The sequence below is a fragment of the Theobroma umbraticum genome, unplaced genomic scaffold (genome assembly GCF_002168275.2).
Source record: "Theobroma umbraticum cultivar Fairchild unplaced genomic scaffold, ASM216827v3 scaffold_25.0, whole genome shotgun sequence".
NCBI lineage: Eukaryota > Viridiplantae > Streptophyta > Magnoliopsida > Malvales > Malvaceae > Theobroma > Theobroma umbraticum.
The window spans coordinates 1,057,790-1,082,744 of NW_018397282.1; the positions used below are offsets into that span (position 1 = coordinate 1,057,790).

General features: G+C 35.0%; 1 protein-coding gene across 2 annotated transcripts; it reads right to left on the minus strand.

The window, feature by feature from the left end:
• On the minus strand, positions 1 to 22,354 carry ALDH5F1 (aldehyde dehydrogenase 5F1). 2 transcript variants are annotated; one of them, XM_021443781.2, is made up of 21 exons: positions 22,131 to 22,354; positions 21,919 to 22,017; positions 21,732 to 21,831; positions 20,934 to 20,982; positions 20,431 to 20,518; positions 20,215 to 20,325; positions 19,014 to 19,076; positions 18,820 to 18,930; positions 17,101 to 17,166; positions 16,894 to 16,971; positions 16,722 to 16,799; positions 14,429 to 14,495; positions 5,432 to 5,517; positions 5,095 to 5,127; positions 4,951 to 4,983; positions 3,622 to 3,722; positions 1,227 to 1,312; positions 881 to 987; positions 726 to 803; positions 566 to 612; positions 1 to 437 (listed from the first exon to the last, which is right to left on the minus strand). In XM_021443781.2, the coding sequence occupies exons 1-20, from the start codon at positions 22,209 to 22,211 to the stop codon at positions 574 to 576; spliced, it is 1,554 nt and encodes a 517-aa protein (XP_021299456.1). In that variant the 5' UTR covers positions 22,212 to 22,354; the 3' UTR covers positions 1 to 437; positions 566 to 573. The 2 variants fall into 2 exon arrangements, with proteins under 2 accessions (XP_021299456.1, XP_021299455.1); XM_021443780.2 differs by having other exon boundaries at positions 1 to 612; positions 22,131 to 22,353.
• Positions 22,355 to 24,955: the final 2,601 nt, after the last annotated feature.

Here is a 24,955-nt window from a genome sequence, read left to right on the forward strand (position 1 = left end):
TTAGTCATTAATAAAAACTTTTATAGATATTTTCCGCAAAATCCAAAACTTCAACCAGGAATATTTGAAATATCAACAAATATATCCATGAATATTTTATCATATGAATAAAAAGGTGGATATTTTATATAGAGTCCCTAAAGAATTATATACCTGGAAGCTTCTATAAATCGGTGACTCGACGGAAGATTCCATGAGACAAGAATCCATGCCACCACACAAACTGAAAGGGTACTTCAAAAAGTCTACCACCAAACCAACAAGCATGATAATCGTCCATTTACCGGTTAGTTCGCATTTATTTAGACATAGTAATGGTAAGAAAATCATCTTTCAACAATCTTTGTTTACTGGTTTTTTCACATTTATTTAGGCAGCAATGGTAACAAAATTATCTATAAACGCTTGAGACTGCACAACACTCTCCACCAAGTAACCTTCAAAGACAAACAGCATCAAAGGTTACCTAAATTGCGCAAACAGACACTTTAGCACTGTAAACTACAAGATATTTGACAGTTCCCAGTTCCAATCTTATACCATAATCAAGGATCTAAGTAGATACCTTGCCCTTCATTTTCTGTTCATATCTCCCAAGCACACATATTTGAGCTGCAAACATGAAAGCGAAGGTAAAAGAAAGGAACAAGCAAATCAAGGACAACACGTGGCAAGTTTTGAAATTTTCTGAAACATGAGTTACTGTGATATCAGATTATACTCACTTCAAGATATTCATCCATCCCATACTTGGAACCTTCTCGTCCAAGACCAGAATGTTTGACACCACCAAATGGAGCCACCTGAATTGAAAGAAAGAAATGATTATTTAAACCCACCACTGCTTTTCTATTTGTTACTAGATGTGAATATGACCCACCTCAGTCGAAATGATTCCTTCATTAACACCAACAAGCCCATATTCGAGAGCTTCTAAGACACGCCATGTACGTTGAACATTGTTTGTAAATATGTAAGCAGCTAAACCTGCATATGTGTGTAAGACAGCACGTGCTCCAATAAATTAAACTGTATAATATTATCCTAGAAGAGGGAGTACATGATAAATTTTTCAATGAGTAGTTTTATCAGGATAGATTGATCAGGTTTGCTAGACAGATAGTTGTGAAGACTTACTAATTGCATACAAAAAATAATGATAACGAATTTAGTAAGACAATGGATTAGTTTATGCATCAAAATACAAATTAAGCTTAAAAAAGAACCTGCATTGGTGTCATTTGCAATGCAGATAGCTTCTTCCTCAGTTTTGAACCGCAAAAGTGGTGCCACAGGTCCAAATACTTCCTCTCTGAGGTAAGACAAAATTAAATATATCTCATAAATCTAAAGATATACACGAAGACAAAGTCGTGCAGTAAATTTTGATATTGCAACGTGATTACATATACATGGTGAGAAATTTAATTTACTGTTATAAAACTGAATATTGAACCCATACATATACACAAAAACACAGTAGCTTAGACACCAAATTGACTTGAAATCCTTCACCACATTTATAATGCAGTAAACTATATCAACTCCTTAGAAGCAGCAAGGAGAATGACAGTATTCATTCAAATAAAAGCTACTACATTTGAAATCCTAACATAATCCATCAAGGACTGAAGTGCATAAACCAATAAAAAAAAACAATTTATCAAACAATCCCTGTAAAACTCCAGTACTGAGAATAGAACTTGATTTTAAGCAACCACCACAAGATATTAGAATGATTAGCCCAATGCTTCAATCTAACCAAGTATTTACCCTCAGAAGTAGTTTGCAATTGATGTACTCCCAAAAAAGAAAAAAAAAACTATGGGGAAAAAGCAAGGAAAGGATGGAAATTAAAAAAAAATGGTTATAAGTATTATAATATTTTAAAGAAATTAATTGAAAGTAATAGGTGCATTCTCCTCCAAACTTATTCATTTAAACTGTATGAATCAATTTAGACATAACCAAGGAATGGCCCAGTCAAGAGAACTCTACAAATCCTCATGCATCCAAACTCCTAAAGAGTTATTCTTAGAAGCTTTATATTAGCCCATCTTTAAGCCTAATAGCCCAATTTTAATAACAAACTAAGCCCCAAAAAAACCGAATCATATCACTCTTGGTTTGGCTATCTAAATATGAGAAAACAAGCACTAAAAATGTGATTTTGAACTCATCATCTGCAAGATAAATCCTAGAAATTACAAGGCGTACAATTTAATTTAATAACTCAGCAAATTTCTTGCACGCCAAATCCTAAAGAGTAGTTGTTAGCAACAATTTTGCAGCAAAAGGATAAAATACTGTGGTTCATTGAACATTAGCTCATAGTCAAGCTTAATTTAGTAACAAACTAAAACCACATAAACCCAACAAAGACGCCTAGGTTTGGCAAACTAAATATAAAAACAAGCCCTAAAATTTTATTTTCAAGCCATTATTTACTAGAAAAATCCTACAAGACAAGAAGTGCAGGTGGAGTTTAGATTATCTTTATCCAACCCTCTGTAGAAATATGAGAATGCTGGATGAAGAAGGGAATCGGTTGGAAAAATTGGAGATTTAATTTGGTGATATGGAAAAAAAAAATGAAGAAACTTTAATTACGCAATTGCTTAATAGAAGAAAATTTTTAAAATGAATGACTAATATTTTAGAATAAAAAAAGGGGGTTGCAAGGAAAAAACCTTTTCTTAGCATTCTCACAAATACAGAAAAAGTTCATATCTTTATAAGTAACACATAAAGAAAAGGAGTTAGTGCAATACAAGTGCCAATAAAAACCAGAGTGGACCCCACAAAAACCAAAAACTTGCCTTAATTTTGAGCTTTGAGTATTGAAGAAGGCATCAACGGAAAGAAACCCAAGCAGGTGGGAGAAGAGACAAGATGAGGCAACCTCCGTTACAAAAATTTGACATCGTTTTATTTTCCTTTCCCTCAAAATTTACTTAAACCAGACGAAGCCTAAGGCTGCCAAACCAGGCATAGAGGGGCATTACTAGGGGATGGTGAGCTGCAGGAAGGTAAGACAAAAATAAATAAAGAAAAGAAAAACATGTGTATATTGAATTTTGGAGTGAAATCCCCTTGAAAAGCGATCACACAAATCGAAGGAAGCATCTGTGCTTTTTTGTTTTTCTAGCTCAGCTAAGGCAGAAATGGAAGGAAGATTCGATTATAACAACCTCCTGTATTTCTTGTTAGGTGATAAAATCAGTGGAACTCAAATGATTTCTTGTACTGAAATTTTAAGGCTTAATCAAATTTCACTTCTTATACACACACACACACACACATACGTTTATACATTTTTTACTTGCTCTAATTTTAATTGAAGGCATTCATAAGGATATAATTAACAACTCCTGCTTGATTGGCAGTAAAGAACCCTTAAATTTTTCTCAAAATTCTTCCATCACCCTTAAGAAAACAAATAGGACAAATTATAATTCTCCCTAAAATGTTGTTTAAATTAGTGTTAATATTATGGCTTAGGTCAAGCATTTTACAACAGCCAGACCAAACCATAATGCTCTCCAGAAAAAGCATGAAAGTAGCCACAATCATCTCATTTGTAGTAATCAATCTGAAATATTAGCATATCTGAGGGCGTACCTTGCTAAAAGCATCTCACTCTTGACATCAGCAACAACTGTGGGCTCATAGAAAGTCATTCCAAGGCTATGTCTTTTACCCCCAAGAAGGACTTTTGCTCCCTTCAAAAAATAATGATCAAAATAAGAGATGAGATAAATTATGTATTAACAAAACATGAACATGTAGACTGCCACAGGCAGTTCCTAACTTGAGGCATTGACAAAACTTAGCAATAATTCCCGAAGGCAGGGCAGTAGGAGGGGGAGTGGTGAGGAGACAGTAGAATTAATTCTTATTAACACAAATATTAATAAAAAAATGAGCAGGTAACCACAATAAGCAGGTTTGCGTAGCCAAATATTAGCTGGTAGAAATCCACTGCCATTCCTAGCTCATGACTTCTGATATGCTAAAATCATCACCTCAACTCCTTGTCTCATACGTATCATTTCAACTTCATATCAGCAAATCGATACTACCTATTACAATTGTTAGCGGACTGCACTAACTTGTCTATTCTTAAGAAATAAGCAGCAAAATATATCTGATAAATCATATAGCACTAGCAACATATATATGGTCCAATCATATAACATCACTATTAATGGTTAATTATCACAAACAATGAGCAGTAAACTTATGAATGTGTCTCTTGAAAGTTTTGAGTTTGACATCAAAACCTACAATTCAGACAACAAAATACCTCTAGACAACCATCTTCAAGATTAATTAAATCCAAAGATAGGGATGATCCAAATTTCCCATAAATGAATTATTTTTAGTTTAATTTATAGTTCTCTAGTGTGTGACCTTAACATGGGCAATGTCGCAGCAGTAAGTGGACAGATTAAGCTGTTTAAGTACTTCAACTGATAATTAAGAAGAAAGCAACTGTAGTGAAAATAAGCATGCAAAACCATACACAACTATGAATTTAAATGGAAACTGAAAGTGCAGAAAATCAATTGATAAATATTACAAATAATCTTATGATAATTAGTTAAGAGTTCATCAAGCACCAAACTGCAACATGTAAAAAATTAAAAAGTTTATATGTTTTGTGATTTTGAAGTGTTAAAAATTTTAATCATATATACTTATAAAGAATAAAATCAATAAACAAAAACATCATATCACCCATGCATCATCTGGCCACCTATGCTCCAGCTTTTTCTTTTTCCAATTAAAGATGTTAATAAACACATTCTTACTCACAATGCAAATTTAGAATACAATATATAATGTTACAATTGCTCCAGAGAATATGTCAAACACAACATATTCTATAACTTGTCTAAGACAATTGACAGTCATAAAGTTTGACGGGCTAGATAATAAAAACCAAACCTTTGATATAGCATCTTGAATGAATGATTCAACCTGTGAAAAAATAAAAACCTAAGGTAAAAGACAGTAAAGAAACTCACTTGAAACAAAAGAATCAGAGATGTGATGATTGATAAGAACTGGAAAACTGAAAGCAAAGCTAACCTTCTGCACTGCAGCTTCATTAATTAGTGGACCCTACATAGATAAGTACAGTAAATCAAAATTATGATCCTTAAGCTAAATTTACTTGTTAAATTTAATTAAAGAAAGTGCTCCAACCAACTGAGTAGTGGCACCAACACAACTGCACATATTTACAACTATGAAGAGTTCCATACAGTACTTGATGATGAAGGATCAATATAATTTTCATCAATGATTATCCTTTTAAACTGAAGACTAAGAGACATCAAATGTATAGACTAGCCACAAAAAAATGTGGAGAATTTAGCAACAACAATAAGAATATGAACCAGAATGCATGGCTTAGGCAGACTACCTGAACCACACCTTCACTAAAGCCATCCCCAACTAGGAGATTCTGGACAGCTTTAGAAAAAGCCTCGGCAAACTTCTCATAAATACCTGAACAAAAGGTTCAATAAATCCATTTAATGACTGCACAATTAAAATGTAATTATACAATAAAGAAATTGGCATGCATTTTCACCACTATGACTTTATGAGCATAAAAAGAAACACAATACAAATTATTATTAATATTAATACTAATATGACCATTTATTAATCAATGCAACATCGACACTAGGCATTCTTGCAGTTTCATGACTACCATCTATCCTTCGGAGCTGCACCACTACTTGTAAAATAATTGTAAAATTAGCCTTAAAAATAAAATAAATGGAGCAAAATTTGACTAGTAAGCACTTTAAAAGAAACTGAGAGAACCCATATTTTAGCAAGTTAAAGAAACTACATTCCCATAAAAACACAAGAAAAGATTATAAACATGTTTTGAATCCAGCAAAAAGTGAATTTTTCTGTTTTCATTTTCAAATAACAAAACAGGGATAGTGTAAAAAGGCCATTAAACTTTTATCAAGTGTCTTTTTAAGCAATCATTTTTCATTTTGTTCAATCCAGCTATTGAACTTTTATTCCCATGTTTTAAGCCTCATTGCCAACAAATATGCTACCTACACCATTAATACCTGCAACAAAAACTAATTGATTATTTTAAAACAAGGTATATTCTAACAGATTTCCTTAGTTTCACCTAAATAATAGTTCAATGATAAAAGATAGTAGGATTTAAGCACGCATTTACACAAAATTCAAGATCCGGTTCATCCTTTATCCAAAATAAAGAGGCCAATGAAAACATCTTTGGAGGATAATATGAAAAAATACTTTTAGAAAATGAAAATCAAAATGGGCCACAATTTGAAAACAAAAAAGGTTGTTTTCATTTTGGAGAAAAAAGAGAACAAGGATAAAATTTCTATTTTATTGTTTACGAACCACAAGAATGTCACATGGTGGCTCTTCAAACCACTCCCCATGCGGCCTTGGACTCACCCTTACCCTGATCACTGAGCCCAAGTCAGGCTAAAATACCTACCAGCCACGCTTACACGCAAGCACAATTCTTTAAATCTCACAAGCACACAAGAAGAATATTGAAGTTAGAGAGCAACACTTATTTCATTCACTATGATTTTTTATGTACAAGTATACAAATGAAAGGAGCTATATATAAGAAGCTCCCCCACGCATTACAAGACAAAAATGGGAGGAAATTTTCCCTCCAAAAGTTTCTATCCAAAGTTTTCTTTTAGAAGTTTCCCTTCAGAATTTCCCTTCAAAATGCAAGACACTCATGCGTGCAACAACCGCACATGTGATCAAGTATTGGGACGTACTAATTCTACGGGCCAAAGTCCATTCAAGATAATGATGGGGCAACAGCCGCACATGCTTAGTGCCATAGTAGGGGCTTGCACTAGACTGTTATCGATTGCCTACAAGATTGCTCAAGCATGGAAAGAGCAGAGTGAGTAGGCTAAAGCATGTCTCTGTAAGGCAACCAAGAAAGCTAAGAAGTGGGTAGACAAGAATAGAAGGAACACTCATTTCAATGTGGGGGACATAGTGATGGTGGAACTCTATCTATGTTTGAAGAACAAAGGCCTACACAAGGACTTGGTTCGAAGGTACGAGAGGCCATTTTGGGTGGCAAAACAAGTGAGAAAGGTTACCTACAAGCTAGACTTGCCACCAAAGCCTAAGGTGCACCTTGTGTTCCATGGGGGTATGCTTAAGCCTTATCATGGAGATGATGAGGACCCTAGTAAAAGGGTGAGCTGAAGAGCTCCAGAGTGTCTAAGCTACATATGAAAAAAAATCAAAAGAGGTACTTGCGGATAAAGTACTTAGATGGCAACACCACATCCCTAACACCAATACCTGGTGAAATGGAAGGGATTGCCAAAGAGTGAAGCTAGTTGGGAGTTTGCGTAAGACTTGTGGCAATTCCTGGATCGAATAGATGCCCTCCATGCAGCAACGAGGACACTGCCTGATTAAGTGGGGGAGAATGTAACGGCAATTTAGTCAAAATCCCCTTAGCAGCAAGACACGTGCAATTCATACGATACTATAGTGTAGCAGCGCACGCATGAAATGTCTTGCATTTTGGAGGAAAATTCTAGAGGGAAATTTGAAGAGAATTCCCTCTCATTTTTATCTTGTAATACGTCGGGAAGCTTTCTACATATACCCCTTTCACTTGTATGCTTATACATAAGAAATCATAGTGTTAGCACATCAAATAATCCCTTAATTTACAAACGGTTCACACATGGGAAGTATAGACTAAATCAACATCAGATTGCTTGCTAGAAATTTATTGTTAACAATTTTATTGTGGTTCCTATTTTATTGTTAGTGGTAGTTTTTCATTTCAAGTTGTTGAAGGTTGTGTCTCCACCTTATTTTATTGTTAGTGGTATTTTTCAATTTCATGTTATTGGAGGTTGTGTCTCCAACTTTCCACTTTCTTGCTTTAAGGGTGGTTATTCCACCAAGCTATAATTAAAAAGGCAATGAAGTTAATAAAAGAGGAGGGTTCAGAATCCATTCAAGTTTTGAGTACTTAAAACTCAAGAGATTTGTGGGTTCTCTCTAATGAGCTAGCACTACAAACATAGGTCAAAAAAAGAAACCTTCCGCCCAAGTACCTAGCGTACCTCAAACTAAACCAAATCCTTCCACACACCATCCTATAACTTGATCCATTTCAAGGGACCGTACCAATTTGGTATTAGAGACTAATGTTATGGGGGACCCTATTCAGCCACATATGCAGCAACTTTTACAACTGTTCCAAGATGAACATGCAGCCAATTTGGCCAAACAAGAAGCAATAAATGCTCGACTGGGTGAGCTCACCAGGGATTTAGCAGCTTCCAAGGTTAATACCATATCTACAGAGGAGGGCAGTAACAACCGAAGTTATAAGAGCAAAGGCGTAGCGAGAGGGACACAATCCTTAACCATAGGGAGGCACCATCATCCCTAAGTTCACAAAGTCAGATTTTCCACAATCCAATGGCCAAGAATATCCTTTAGGGTGGTTGAGCAGGTGTGAGGATTTCTTTCGCCACCAACAAACACCCGAAGAAGAAAAGGTTAGCCTTGCTTCTTTACACTTGGAGGGAAATGCGCAGCTATGGTTCCTTCAAATGGAAGTTGACACGCCACAACCTTCTTGAGATGAATTCAAACGTCAATGTCACTTGCGATTTGGCCCTCCTATAAGGAGTCATAACTTGAGAAAATTGGTGAAATTACGCAAAGTGGTTCTGCGGTAGATTACCAAGAAAAATTTGAGCAATTGGCTTCACGGCCAGGCACTCTCACTCAAGCACAAAAATTGAACTCAAGCACAAAAAATTGAACTTTATATAATGGCCTTGCGGAATATATTACAATCGATGATGCAGTGAATTAGCGTGGAAAAAAAAGCTAGCAGTAGACTATGACTTTAAGGTTAATAACCAAGTTTCAAATATTGAAACTTTAAACTCAACTTTGAGAGAACTTAGTAATATTATTCGATGACTCAAAAAACTAAGCCTAAAGGACCTATTTATAGTATTATTGGCTCACATCCTAACAAAACTCTAAATCTGGTTATCTAGTACAACTAGAATAGTTAACAAGAGATTTAAATAAATGTTTTATTCCTAATTAGAACATGACTATCTAAAAGTCCTAATACAAGTAAGTTAAATAAAAAAAATTCTATTATACTTATAATTCCTATGTAAGACTCCTAACTAAACAAGGAAAAGATTAAAATTATGAACATACCCATTTATGACTTCTGAGGTTTTTGTTTTGGCTTTTAACGCTGAACTTGCTCCAAGAAATTATCTACTAGACATTCTACATCAGTCAAAGTAGAGCTCCACAATCCGTCAGATTTAGCAACTGCAATGAATATCACGGCTCTATGAACGCGAAGGGCAGCCCACTTGGACACCAATATTAGAGGTTCGACAATCAAAACCCCCCGATACACCACTCCAACACCGTACGAGATATGTGAAAAAATTGATCAAGACTGAAATGGAGGAGAGGCAGCTTAAGGTCTTTGCTTCAATTGCGATGAACCATTTGTCAAAGGCCATCAATGTAAGAAATTATTCCGGATTGACTCAATTGAAGAAGGAGATGAAAAGCAAACTAAATATGAGCCACCTCCTAACACTGATCAACCAAAGATCTCGTTGAATGCCATCATCAATATTAGTACTCCTTAGAGCATGCGTCTGCAAGGCAAATTGAATGGTAACCCAACTATGTCCGTAATGGACTCTAGTAGTACTCACAGTTTTGTGGACTCCAAATTTGTATCGCAATTTATTCTCCAAGTGGAAAGACGAGATGGATTGCGGGTTGTGGTTGCAAATGGAGAGAAAATTAAAAGTTCAGGTCAATGCAAGGGAATGTCACTTTAGTTAGGCAATCACACTTTTTTTGTTGATTTATATGTTCTCACTTCAAGCGGTTTTGAGGTTATACTAGGTGTCAATTGGTTAAAGACCTTGGGACCCATCTTGTGGGACTTTACAAATATGTAAATGTCTTTTACTAAACTTGGGAAACAAATAGAATTACATGGAATTAAAACTTCCAAACCAACCCAAAGTGCTAAGATTCAAGTTGTTACAGCAGAAGAAGATTACCATGTTGATTTACAACGACTCCTATGGGATTTTGATTCCTTATTCCAGGAACCCACTAGCCTTCCTCCTTCATGTGCATGTGATCATCGAATTATTCTGGAACCCGAGGCAAAACCAATAATAGTCCGACCATATCGATATCCACATACCCAGAAAGATGAAATTGAGCACCAATGTTCCGAGATGTTGAAGCAAGGGATAATTTAGTCTAATCAATCCCCATTTTCATCTCCAATGCTCCTTGTTCCTAATTCAAGACGGTACTTGACACGTGCATAGACTATCGGGAATTGAAGGCAAAGACAATCAAAGACAAATTTCCCACTCTGGTGATTGAGGAATTGTTGGAGGAATTATTTAGAATAAAGTGTTTCTCTAAACTGGATCTGCAATCAAGCTATCATCAAATCTGAATGAATGAAGCTAATGTAGAAAAAATGGCTTTTCGAACACATGGCCATTTTGAATTTCGAGTCATGCCCTTCGGGTTAACAAATGCCCCATCTACTTTCCAAAACCTAATGAACGAGGTATTGCATCCTCCCTTAAGAAAACTTCTGGTGTTTTTTGATGATATACTCGTTTACAGTTGTACCTGGATAGTGCACATGTATCACTTGCGAACCATCTTCAAATCGGTCTCATAACATCACCTTTTCTTGAAACGATCTAAATGCTCATTTGCTTACACTCAAATTGCTTATGTGGGCCACATCATCACTGCCGAAGGAGTTATTGCAGATGCAAACAAAATTTCAGCCATGACAAAATAGCCCAAGCCTTCAGCTATTCAAGGGTTACGAGGTTTTCTAGGCCTTACTGGATACTACCGCAAGTTTGTTCATAACTATGGTTCTATTGCAGCACCTCTTATAGCCATGCTTCGTAAAAATTCCTTCACATGGACAGACCAATTGTTTGAAGCTTTCGAAAAACTAAAGGCTGCCATGACCACCACGCCTGTGTTAGCAATTCCTGATTTTTCTCAACCCTTTACAATTGAATGTGATGCTTCTGACATTGGAATTCGTGCAGTTTTATTGCAGAATAATAAACCAATCGTATTCTCTAGCAGGACCATGGCAATACGACATCGGCATTTACCAACTTATGAATAGGAGCTCATTGGTCTTGTTAAGGCCATTAAACACCGACGCTCTTACATATGGGGAAAGCACTTCATAGTTTGCACCGATCACTATAGTTTGAAGTTCTGATTGGAGCAAAAACTATTAACACCACCACAGCAACATTGGTTAGGAAAAATCTTGGGCTATTCATTTTCAGTAGAATACAAGGCTAGTCGATAAAACTCTGTAGCTGATGCTCTATTCCAGAGAGATTTTGATGGGGCTGTCCGTCCTACCATGTCCATGCCACAATTGAGCCTATTTGATGCAATTTATCATGAACAACAAAATTCACCTAAAGTCCAAAGTTTAATCTCTAATGTCCAAGAGGGTACTGCTGCTGAGCCATGGAGCTTCAAACAAGGGCTACTATTCCATAAAAATCGAGTTTATTTAGCCCCTAATTCTCCTTCCATTTAGACAGTCATGACTACCGTACACAACCAAGGGCATGAAGGGTATCAAAAAACTATCTTCCACATTTCTAAAGATTTTCACTGGAAAGGCATGAAACACCATATCCGTGACTTCATCCATGCTTGCAGTATTTGCCAACGTCACAAAATAGAAACTTTACAACCTACTGGTCTTCTTCAGCTGTTACCAATGCCTAAGCATGTATGGTCTGACATTTCATTGGACTTTCTGGAAGGCTTGCCTAATTCACATGGTAAAAATGTCATTTTGATGGTTGTGGACCGTTTCTCTAAATATTGTCATTTATTGCCAGTTGCTCACTCATATTCAGCTGTTGGTATTGCAAGACTCTTCTTTGACAATATTTTCAAATTACATGAATTGCCTGAAACAATGGTGAATGATAGAGATGTCACCTTTACAAGTGCGTTTTGGAAGGAACTTTTTCATCTTAGAGGCACCAAGCCACATTTCAGCTTTTCTTACCACCCCTAATCAGACGGCCAAACAGAAGTTGTCAACCGAACTGTGGAGATGTACTTAAGATGTTTTACTAGTGCTCATCCTACCAAATGGATCGATTGGTTGTCTTGGGCAGAGTCTTCATATAATACTAGTTTTCATTCTTCACTACAAACCACACCTTTTGAAGTTCTGCATGGACGTCCACCGCCGAGCCTACTGTCCTATTGACTTGGAATTTCCAAATTGGATGTTGTGGATCAGGGCTTACAATCTCAAGATATGATCATTAAATCATTAAGGCATAATTTGTTGCATGCCCAACATAAGATGAAAACCATTTATGATTCCAAGCACCGTAATATTGAATTTCAAGTAAGGGCCAAGGTTCTTTTACCATTACAATCATATCGACAGTTCTCCTTGGCTAATTGTGGTCACCAAAACTGCTGCCAAGGTTCTATGGTCCTTTCATAATTTTGCAACGTCTTGGACCTATGGCTTACAAGTTGGAGTTTCCTCTAGGGTACTAAGCTTCATCCTGTACTCCATGTCTCTTGTCCAAAAGTTTTTCATGAGGGGAACAATCCAGTAGCTGCTACACTCCCTATGAGTCTTCCAACAGCACCCACGCCACTACCCTTGGTTGTTCTTGACCGTCGAGTCAATCGAAACATTCAAGAGGTCTTGATGCACTGGCAAGAGACTTCTCCACCAGAGGCATCTTGAGGGACTATTTCATCTATGAAGGAGCGTTTCCCACACTACACGCTTGAGGACAAGAGCGATTTGAAGGAAGGGAGTAATGTTGGCACATTAGATAATCCCTTAGTTTACACGCAATTCAAACATGGGAAGTATAAACTAAATCAACATATCTAATTGATTGCTGGCATTTATTGTTAACAGTTTCATTATGTTTCTTATTTTTTTGTTAGTGGTAGTTTTTCATTTCATGTTGTTGGAGGTTGTGTCTCCACACTATTTGATTGTTAATGGTAGTTTTCTATTTCATGTTATTGGAGGTTGTGTCTCCACCTTTCCCCTTTCTTGCTTTAAGGGTGGTTATTCAACCAAGCTATAGTTACAAAGGTAGTGAACTCAATAAAAGAGGGTTCAGAATCCATTCAAATTTTGAGTGCTTAAAACTCAAGAGATTTGCAGGTTCTCTCGAATGAGCCAGCACTACAAATATAGGTCGTAAAAAGGAAAGCTTCCACCCAAGTACCTAGCATACCTCAAACTAAACCAAACCTTTCCACACACTATCTCATAACTTGATCTATTTCTAGGGACCGTACCACATAGTGAACGAAATAGAGCTTTACTCTCCAACTTCAATCTTCTACTTGAAGCTTGCAAACTGACCTGTCTTGCATCTGATCGCAAATTGAACCCACTGGCTTGCAAATTGATTGCAACTGAAGCTCTAATACCAACTATCACATGGTATTTGTCAGACCACTCCCCATGCAACCTTGGACTCACCCTTAGCCTGGTCACTGAGCCCAAGTCAGCCTAGAACACTTGCTAGCCACGCTCACACTCAAGCACAAGACTTAAGTCGCACAAGCACACAAACAGAAGATTGAAATTGGAAGGTAAAGCTTTATTTCATTCACTATGATTTTTGGTGTACAAGTATTCAAATAAAATACGGTATATATAGGAATCTCCCCCATGTATTGCAAGACACAAATGGGAGGGAAATTTCTGGAGGTTCCTTCCAGAATTTTCCTCCAAAATGCAAGACACGCTCATGTGTGAACTGGTACACCATAGTATCGTATGAACTGCACGTGTCACTCTACTAAAGGGGTTTTGACTAAGCAGCCATGACAAATGGCCCAAGTTCAATTCTTGTGAAGTATGTCATATCTCTAACATTGTTATTTGCTAAATTAAACAACGCTATTTGCTACTTTTTTAAAAATAAAAATATAATAATAATAATAATTACATTTTCACTATTTTTATATTTTGAAAATATTAGGGGAAGTTAAATTTACTATTGTCATTGTTTCTCTAAATAAAAGCTGCTGATACCAAACATACTTTTATTATTTTCATTTGGTGGAAAAAAATTACTATGTTTTCATTCAGCAAACTCATTAATCATGAAATTAATAAATAGAGATACAAATTTGTTTTCAAAAAAAGAAAACAGAAAATATTTTCTAGATCCAAACATACTTGAAGTTTCTCGGTATGGAGAAACATATTAGAATAAAATGAATGCTTACGGTTTTCCCTTGAATGCATTTACATCCATACCTTCTTGCACAATTATTCTGTTTGCACAAACACAAGTCTGTCCACTATTACGAAATTTTGCTGCAAGCTGCATGTTGCATGGTTTTGTTAATGATACAACAAAGGTAACAGTACATGCTTGGGTTAGAATCAAATGAAACATATCATTAAGCAGGTTAGTAGAATGCATATTTTCAACCAAATTTCATGCATTGAGAAAATTGAACATAAACTTGTTAGCTTTTAAACTGGTGAGAGTGACAGGGCCAATATAATCCTCAAGCTGCAGAAACTGCAGTTCTAGGCAATGGCAGCAATTTGGCTCACAGACCCTTGAAAATGGAATAATGGTTTCCTTTGCAAGCTCCATTCCAACTTTCCACCTAATACCAATTGAAATTGTGTTTCAACCAGTACACAACTAATCTAATTTGAAAAGACATGAAAACAAACTATGTTATGTACTTTAAGACCATAATGCCATGTCCTCCACTCCCTACACCACTCATTTCCTTTTTTCCTTTCTAAACCCCAAAATTTCAAACTATGAGAGAGAGTCAAGGGTTTTCAAGTGACTTTCAATTGCAAGTTTTATAAATATTTTGGACTACGAAACATGGACATGCTACAAACCACTGCATACTGATGTCATATTTATGTTGGCCATGGATACGTCTCTGATGTAAGGATACATATTCAAAACTGTTGGATAAGGTGAAAAAGTAAATAATATTCTTTATTCGGTTATGGCTTGGACATAAAGGTCAGCCTGTGAAATTCAAAACAAAAGAAGAAATGAAAGAAGATAAACACTGTCGCAGCAGAATGAAGAACAGCAACATCACCTTGACCAAGGAGATATGAGAGCTCAGAAAGAGGAATAGAAGAAAAGGCAGGAGAAGAAAGGTTGGTCGGCGTATTGGGATGGCCACAATCTTTTTCCTCCCATAATTTTGATTTTGATCTAGAACTGATATCAGGGAAGAGGACCAAGAGACGAAACAATAAAAGGCAGTGACCAGATTTGAATAGATGGAAGTTTGCAAGAACAAATAGAAACATAGGACATATAACTTGGACTAGGTAGATTTTTAAACTCATTGGGTCCATATATACAGCATTTGGTTTTAATCACTCTGAAGCCTATTTTTACTTTCCTTAAAGCCCATTCGGTTTTAGTTGTTTTAGACCCCAAAAATAAAAGTTATTCAGCCTATAACAAAAATATTAATTAATAACTCATTCTCACACATTATTTCTACTGATTTTATTTATTTTTAAAGATCTTTTGGTGGATACTTAGTGAAAAGTAATTAAAATACATATATATATATATATATAAAAGATATATAGCCTAACTTTCAAGAATTATCATACCACCATATTCATATCATATAGTCCCCATGTCCCACGTCTATATCTGTGCTTCCAAGATGTTACGTTTAGTCTCATAAAAATCGGTTTTCGAAAGCATTTAGAATATTAAATGTTTTTTATCTTGTTTTACATATTGCTATCAATAATGCATTATATATACATAAAAATATACCTATATGCATACACATCTATGTATTTGTATGCATATATGCATAAATAACAAGTGCCATATGATATCTTGAAGCAGTCGATGCCTGGCACATACCATTCTTTGGAGGAAAAAAAGCTAGGACGCTATCCAGTATGGAATTAACAAACTTAGTTAAACCTAATGATGAAGGACCACCTTGCAACTTTTGGAATAACACTATTCTATGCATAAAATTAGAAAATAGAGTTTTCTTTTAACATGACATCACTTAATAAAAGTATTTGTTCTACACCACCTAGGAACATGGCATCAGACATCAACATGTCAACAAATGCATAAGATCAACACTGCTTGAAAGGTTCCAAAACAACCCCCAGGAAAACTAAGGATCTAAATGTATTTATATGGATAACCAGTTTGATACTATAGCTTGTTAAAATTCCACCTGCTTCAAAGGAAGAAAGGAAGAAAAAAGGGAGCACATGCTATGAATAGGCAACAACTATTCATAATATCAGTAACCAAAGAGGACAATGCATGAAGGGAAAAAAGATACAAAAAGAAAAAGCAAACCAACAGATGTCTGGGTATTTTAAAGTACAAAGAACAAAAAATAAATCATATGCATAAAACTTGACATAAAGTGATATAAAATCATGAAACTACCATCACCATCCAGAATGGTAGCTGCAGACTCACAGCCAATTACGAGCAGAACTCATGAGAAAACTAGGATGAGGAGAATGCAATTGATGCCAATATACATCAAAACTACTCTAAACATACCGCTCCTTTCACTGCAACATCCAGGTCTGCATCATCAAAGACTATGCATGGGGCATTACCACCAAGTTCAAGCGATATCTAGAAGAATCCAGAATATAGGCAGTCAACTGCACCATAGTTTTCAAAGCCACAGTGGTTTTGCAAATATATCCATTTCATAAAATATCCATACCCTTTTAACAGTCCCAGCAGCACCTGCCATCAACTTCTTCCCAACTGCTGTCGAGCCTGTAAATGTGATCTTTCTTACCTGGATAAGTAATAAAAAGCAGGAATAAAGAAACATTCTATCAATTATACACCCATTTATTTCCAGCAGGAAATCAATCATGATGTCCTGTGGCAAAAGGACTGAATTTCATGTTAAAGGGTATAAGACCTGTGGACTTGCAAGCAAAGCATCGCCAATATCAGGAGCATTCCCCATAACCACATTCAGAACACCCTGCAAGATTAAAAGGTAAAAAACCATAACAAGAAACAAAGATGCAATATAAACGAACAAGAAATGATATGCAGCTGGAACACCGATGCTATTTTGGAAATAAAAACAAGACTGGCAAATGCATGTAATCAAAAAATAAACTATGTAGTTCCATCATATTACAAGAATCTAGACCAGTATTATCAACTTATATCATTTATTTATGCATTGAAAAAGCTTAGATGCAAATTAAAACAAGCTATGAGTATTGCCTGATTTGCCCCTTCCACTGTGTTACTATTTAAAAAGGATTCTAGTCATGCCAGTACATAGTCATGCCAGTACTAGTTCAGTTCCTTTAACATTGAACCAAACCATACAACACATGGCCCAAGGAAGAGGAACGCACAATCTGCAGGATTGGTATGAAAATTTTCTAGAACATATTAGGCATTACAATGTATAACCTCATTGTAATGCATTGATGAATATGATATCTTCAGTTATATCCATGTTTGGACAGCCTGCAAATGACAATTCACTACAAATATTCTGCTTTTTTGGGCCAGAATTCACTGCAAGTTGAGGACAGTGAAATTTTAAGGCTAACTAGGAGGCATAGAGGTTACAGCACAACACGAACGATTTTGTACGAAGAGAAGAAAAGATTAAAAATATGCATGAATAAGTTATATCCAACAATCAATTGTACCAAAAATAAACTATAAATAAAGTTACAAATCAATTTACTGATTAGCAATTTGGAAGTGATGCAGAATAAAAGGAATTGCCCGAAATTAAGATTTTATTTTGTGAACATTTAATTTTATTTTATGAGGCCTTTCGAAGAAAAACATTTAACTTTGTGAGCTTAATTGTAATTTTATACAAACATAGGATTTTTAGACTGTTTAGGTTTCTTAATATATAGTGTTTCGTTAAGTTTCTAACTATCAATGCATTAGGATTTTATTCTGTATTTTGCATTGTTGTACAGTTTAGGGTTTAGTCATAACAAAATAACTATGTTATTTCAGTTTTTAGTTCATTCCAACCAATGAATTATTAAAATTTCAGAGTATCGTGTTTAAGATTTCCCCTTCTATTGATTTGTTCTGGTTTACTCTCTTTAATGCATCTATCTCTTTCCCAATTTCCTCTGTTTCTACACCTCTCTCTCCAGTTTTCTCTCTAAACTCTGTTTTCTTCTTCTAATCATCTCCTTTCTTTACATCAGTAAGTCATTAAACAGACTCCCTACTTTAACAAAATAATAAATGGAAAAAAATAACCAATTATAGATGCCCTAAAAGTGCATGTCTATGCATGCAAGATCTTGCCAGATCACTTTACATTTTAATTCTTGAATAAGATAATGAGAAGTCAGAACTTGGCTTCTAAAGTCGATGTTATTATCACAAAACAAGACACTAGACATAGATAGACTCACATAAAATATGTATGTAGTATGTATACATGCATGAATGTGTGCAACTATATACGTGCAATTCCATCTCCAGCTTGTAAATAGAGCTAAATATATAGGTCATTAACTAATCATCACAATTGGTTTCTAGAACAAGCTTTCCAATTATCATTACATGCTAACACATTGTAATGTCAACTTATGAATGATAAAACCTTGTAAAAATTACTAAATAAATAAAGAATTACCGGTGGAATCCCTGCTTGAAGGGCAAGTTCAGCTGCTGCTAAAGCTGTGAGGGGAGTAAGTTCAGATGGTTTTACAACCACAGTACAGCCACAAGCAAGGGCAGGGCCAACCTGATATAGTCATGAAAAGGAACATCTTAGTTATTAAGCAGCCTGGGAAAATAATAAGACAAACTCCTATACAGAGCACCCACCTTTCTAGTGATCATTGCTAAGGGAAAGTTCCAGGGTGTAATTGCACCAACAACACCTACAGGCTGCCAAAAGGATATTAAGAAAGGCAATACTGCTGGGAAGTAAAAAATAGAAGAAATCTCAAAATAACTGTCAGCACCCAGCACTAAGAAATGTATTGGCACTAAGAAGTGTAAGCTTTGTCAAAACCCTTGTCACAATAATAACTCAATCTAGAACTGTCTGGTGCATTGGCACTATAAGCCAGCTTGGACAGATACTAAAACAGTAGGAAGTCATTCACATTTGTGAATTTCCCTTCTATTTACCTATCAAACTTATTGCCAAGAATTACTATTTAGAACAAATCAAACTTTTGGATATTGGAGGTATTTGTATCAATTTGATAATTGCATCATGTTCATGAAGAGAAGGCTGGTGAAAAAGGGACCTTATTAATTCATTAATTCATAATACCTTCCTGTGCGGGATGTTGATGTTACCAACAATTGTCTATTTATTACATAACTAGCATGAGGGAAGGTGCCCTTCCCTTGTGGTTTGGGCAGAAGCAAGATAACACCCCATGGTTAGGAGGTCACATTTGTGTTCAGTTGAATGCACAGCAGCTAAAAGTTTAAGTTATCCTTCTGATTATTGAGAGAGATTGACAAACAGGGTCAGCACTCTTGGACAACAGATATTTGTGGTTGACTGACATGTGGATTTCAAACACACAAGTTTATTCTCCCAAAATGATCATCCAATACATACCCATATGACACCAAATGCCATGCAAACTATGAGAAGTCCAAGTTGATTTCATGGATACAAAGGAATTTTTGGATAGAGGAATTCATTTAACTTCTCCAATATCATGTTTATCTTTTTTATCCTTTTTTTCTTATATGCTGGTTTTTTTCCCTCTAAATACAAAAAGGTCATCATCAATAATATTTTATATTCTTCTTTTACAGACGCAACAACATTGCATGAAGTAAACCAGCATTGTGAACAGTCATCTAAACAAGTTTTTCCCCTTTAATTTTGGTCAACATATCAGACTTCTGTTAGAAAAGAATACTAAATCATAAATCAAGAGGAAATTATTTAAAATTTGTATGCTAATCAACATTTACGTATTGGAATAAATACTTAATTCACACCTGGCAGACTGGCAGTTATACAGGACTTAAACAACAAAGAAAAATTTATCCTCACCTGCTTTAGAACAAACAAACGACGATCAGCTAGAGTAGCCGGAATTATATCTCCATACACCCGCTTGGCCTCCTCCGCAAAGAATTCAATAAAACTGGCCCCATAACTAACCTATAATTTGAGTCTTATCATCAGACTTGGCACATGAACAACTAACAGCTACACAGTCAAAGCCAGTTCCTTAAATTTAATAACGCAAAAGTTTCAAATGGATACCTCACCCAGGGCTTCTTTTAAAGGTTTTCCTTGCTCTAAAGTTATTAGTTGCCCAAGCTCTTCCTTGTGGGACATTATAAGATCATACCTTTTAAATACATGTAAAACAAATAAAAGATTTATTTGATATCCAAAAACCTTTAATGAAGATTTAATTAAGCAAGTCCATACATGGAGCATAATTAGTCAGTCTAACCAAAGGACAAAATTCTGGATATTAGCCATTCAAAAAAGATAAGCAGTTAAATTTCCATGCTACAATATATACTGCTGGTCTGGACCATTTTAATTTAAAAGCAAGAGATAGCAATCCCAAACTTTGCTACAAAGTACACTTTTCAATGTTGCAAAACTTATATTTCAAGGGTCTTTCAGCTAGAATCATTTAACAAAAATATCTCAAGTTAAATCATTCAAAAAAGCAAAGTTCTTTTCAAACGGATGACTATTTCAAATTCAACACAAATGTATAATATAACGAGATCATAGGGCAAAGGTAATACCATTTTCTAAGACATTTGCTCCTCTCAGCAGCAGTTTGCTTACTCCAAGCTATGGCCAAAAAACAAAATAAGGATCATCAATTAAACTAGATTTCAAACCCAAGTAAACTTTGAAATTCAGTATGTCAAAGCTACCAACCAGTAACAACCTCAGTCCAAAAGTATACATAATAACATCTATACCTACAAATATTATATCTCACCATCAAAGTAAGGCCCCCTTAATATCACACATTTTGTTATTTAAGCTAAAATATAACACACATTGAAACATAATTGCTCCATATATCTATGTGTCTGTGTGTGTTTGTATTTGATTTGAGGAGGGGGAGAGTAGAATTCAGCTCTACAAGTAGGGAATACATGCTCTGACCACCAAGTCGGATGCTCGAGCGCCATGATTGTTCCACATTAAGCTAATATCAAACATTTTATTATCAGAAAAGTGAAATTCTCAATTCTTTTTATGCTTTGGTATCCAAGCACAATTTTTCATCTTTGCTTCTGAAATTAAATAGCAGAAGTAACAGGTAAAAAAGAGCCTATAATGTCATAAGCACATGATCCAGTGACTACAAGGAACAAGAAGTATATAATATATCGAGTAACACTCAAACCCCAGCGGGGATGTCAACCTTAAACAACTAAAACAAGAGCAACAGTGTAACGAAAATTGTGGAATCATATTGATTCTTGAATATCATGCGAGAAGCAGATGTTTAATGGAAAACCCAAATCACAGAACATGAAATAAGCCATATTGAAGAGGAGAGAAGTGCAATTGGAAGTGTTTGGTACAATTGAAGGCATTATATGCAGAGGAAATAGCATCGTTTGTCTCCCGTCTACCCATGAAGGGAACGTCTGCTATAATTTCCCCAGTTGCAGGATTGTTAACCTGCCAGGACACCAAAAGCAAATTTAAGCGCAAGGCAAGCAAAAGAAATTTAAACTTTAAACCGGAAAATCTATGTCAAAGAAAGACCTGAATAGTTTTGCCATCATGGGCGCCGATCCATTTTCCTCCTATTAGACCCTGGCTTCGGAATATACTAGAATTTTTAAGCCCAGCGGCAATACTCATCTGATGAAAACAATAAGATCTAATCAAAAACTTATTCGATAAGGACTTTGAATTACAGTTTTGAGAGAAGATTGATTGACGTGTGGAGCGAAGTGAAGAGTTATAGACAAGACCTGACGACAGGCAGAGGGGAGGTGCATGCGAAGCAAATGTGAGGGGAGATTCTTACAACGAGCCAAGCCAGCTACCCTCATTTTCTGCTGCTCTGAGGTACAGTTAACAGTTACAATACCACACTCTGGAGAGAAAAAAGGTCAGGAGACCATCAAAGGGTAGGATATAATTAAGCAGATGTGAGGGTGGGAGATTGTTTCCTTCCAAGATTTTCTTAATGGATTTGTTCTTTGCTTTGTACTAACTTTGACTTTTTTTTTGTTTTTTGTCCAAGTAGGTCCTATACTATCAATACTGTGTATCCCTTCTAAATGGATGAATTTAGTTATTATACTTTTTTAAATTTTGAGCAATGGAGTTCCTCTCCTAACAACATTTAAATTAATTGTTAATGGTGTTAACATGCTGTTAACGTAATGTTGATATACCAAACTATCCTAACAAAACATGTTGATAGATAATGGTAACATAGCATATCTTAAATTTTTTTTAAAAAAAGGTTTTTTTCATGTTAATTTTTTAGTGTCTGGTTTAAATTAAATAAAAATATATAATATAAAAATTAAATTGAATAAAATAGTAAAATAAGAAACTAAATTGTACAAAGATATATTGAGATTAAATTTGGTACTTTTATCAGCTTTTGTTCAGCATTACATTTGTACAAAAAATCTACTTTTCCATATCAGAGGTTATTCTTTAGTAATTAGAAACCATTAACTTTCCATTTGTACACAAAATTGTACAAACTAATTACACTATTGTTTTTAAAGGTTAATAAATATTCTCATTTCATTAAAGTAATCTAAGTACATCTAATCAAAAAGCCCCAAATTAACAAAAAGAATTTGTACTTTGACAATAGCTACTAGGATACAAAAAATAGAATGTATATCACCTAATCTTTTCAAGAGGCTTGTAACCTTTGTCAAAACAAAAATCAAATAAAAGTACAGCTCATGTTTAATATCTACCCTAAACCACCTAGATGTACACAATATAGACAAAGCCACAATAAAAGCTCCAACAAACTCAACTATGTCCGCAAACTAAGATTTTCAAATCATAAATAAAAGTAGAGTAATGGATGATCAAGTGATATATAGACCCAAACCAACCAACCTCAAAGCTTTATTTTATAAAAAGTTTGAGTTTAGGGTTTAAGGTTTAATTTGCCAAGCCATGTCAACCATGGCATGTTAGTTAAATCATAAATAAAAGCAAAGCATTGGCTAATATAGCAACAAACTAAATCCTAAAGCTTTTATAAAATAAAAGTTTTGGGTTTATGGGTCTTGCATCTGAATATCAATTGGTCAATTGTTGCTTTACTTTTATATATGACCAGTAAATTTTTGTTTGCTACCATGATTGACTTTGTTGGAGCAAGGGTTTCTTTTATTGTGGTTTTGTCTATAATGTGTATACCTCTGTGGCTTTCTTCTGTAAAGACTGGATATTGTACAAGGACTATACTTTTACTTAATTTTTGTTCTAGCAAAGCTTACAAGCCTTTTGAAAGGACAAGGACCATCCTTTTACTTTATTTTTGTTCTAGTAAAGGTTACAAGCCTCTTGAAAGGACTAGGTGATATACTTCTTTTTTTTGGTATCCTCGTGGCTATTGTTGAACCATAAGGTCTTTTTGTTAACTCGGGACTTTTTAATTGGATGTACTTGGATTGCTTCAATGAAATGAGAATATTTATTAGCCTTTCAATGAAAAAGGTACTGTAATTATTTGTACATTTTTTATATAAATGAAAAGTTAACGGTTGTTAACTTGAAAATGAATATAGTTTTGATTATGACAAAATGATTCAAATTTCCATTTGCTTTACTAGAGTGATACTTGACAAGTTCTTAAAATGATTAACTCTCATTCATTTCTTCTTACATGATTGCAAGCTTGATTATTTTGGTTGTGTGAATTCTTGAAGTTATTAAATTTTCACACATTCACTTCATAAATATCTACAAGCTTGAATGACTTAGTTTTATAAGTGTTAAACATACTTAAATGAGTTCTCCTCATTATATCCCAAATAATTGCTCTTGAGGTATTTAAAAGTACAAATTAGGTTCACAAGTGGTGGAGTTTATCTCAAGATAGTTAAAGGTGTTTGATCTTCACCAAGGTTGTTTCAAGCCATGAAATTCATTCTCAACTCAACATTTGATTACAAGGAAGATATGACCAAAGTTACATGCTAAAATGTCAAGGAATATTGAAGAAATAAAGCTCCAATTGATGGGAGAGCAAGTCAAGTCAATCTTATGGCAAAAAAGGCAGGAACGGACAAAGAAACTTGAAAAATACACAACCATAGTCTACCCTATAAATTCTATTGTCAATCCTTTGGCAAGACTAATGAAAAATCATAAAGAAATGAAGCCATAGTCGACCCTTTAAGCTTCGATGTAAAAAATATAAACTTTTTGGAAGTGGCTCTACTAAAGAACTTCTATACTCGACTATAGATAACAATTAGACACAAAATTCAAAAGGAAAACAACTAGTTTCTTGCTTTAATCACCTATAATAGCTCTAAGATTTTTTCAACTATAAAAAGCACCATTTGGAAGCATTTCAAGGTAAGGAAGAAGAAACAAAATGGGCTAAACTCTTAAAGATCATGGTCTTGAAAAGAAAAGAGAGAAAACCAAGCAAAACCAAGCATACTTAAGCTAAACCTTCTTTATGATTACACTCTAGTCTCTATATCCAATCTTTTTATTCATTGTTAGACATTCTTCTTCCATTATACTAAATGTAACATTCCACCCCTTAGGACGTTAACCTAATGAAAATTATTTTGCTAAT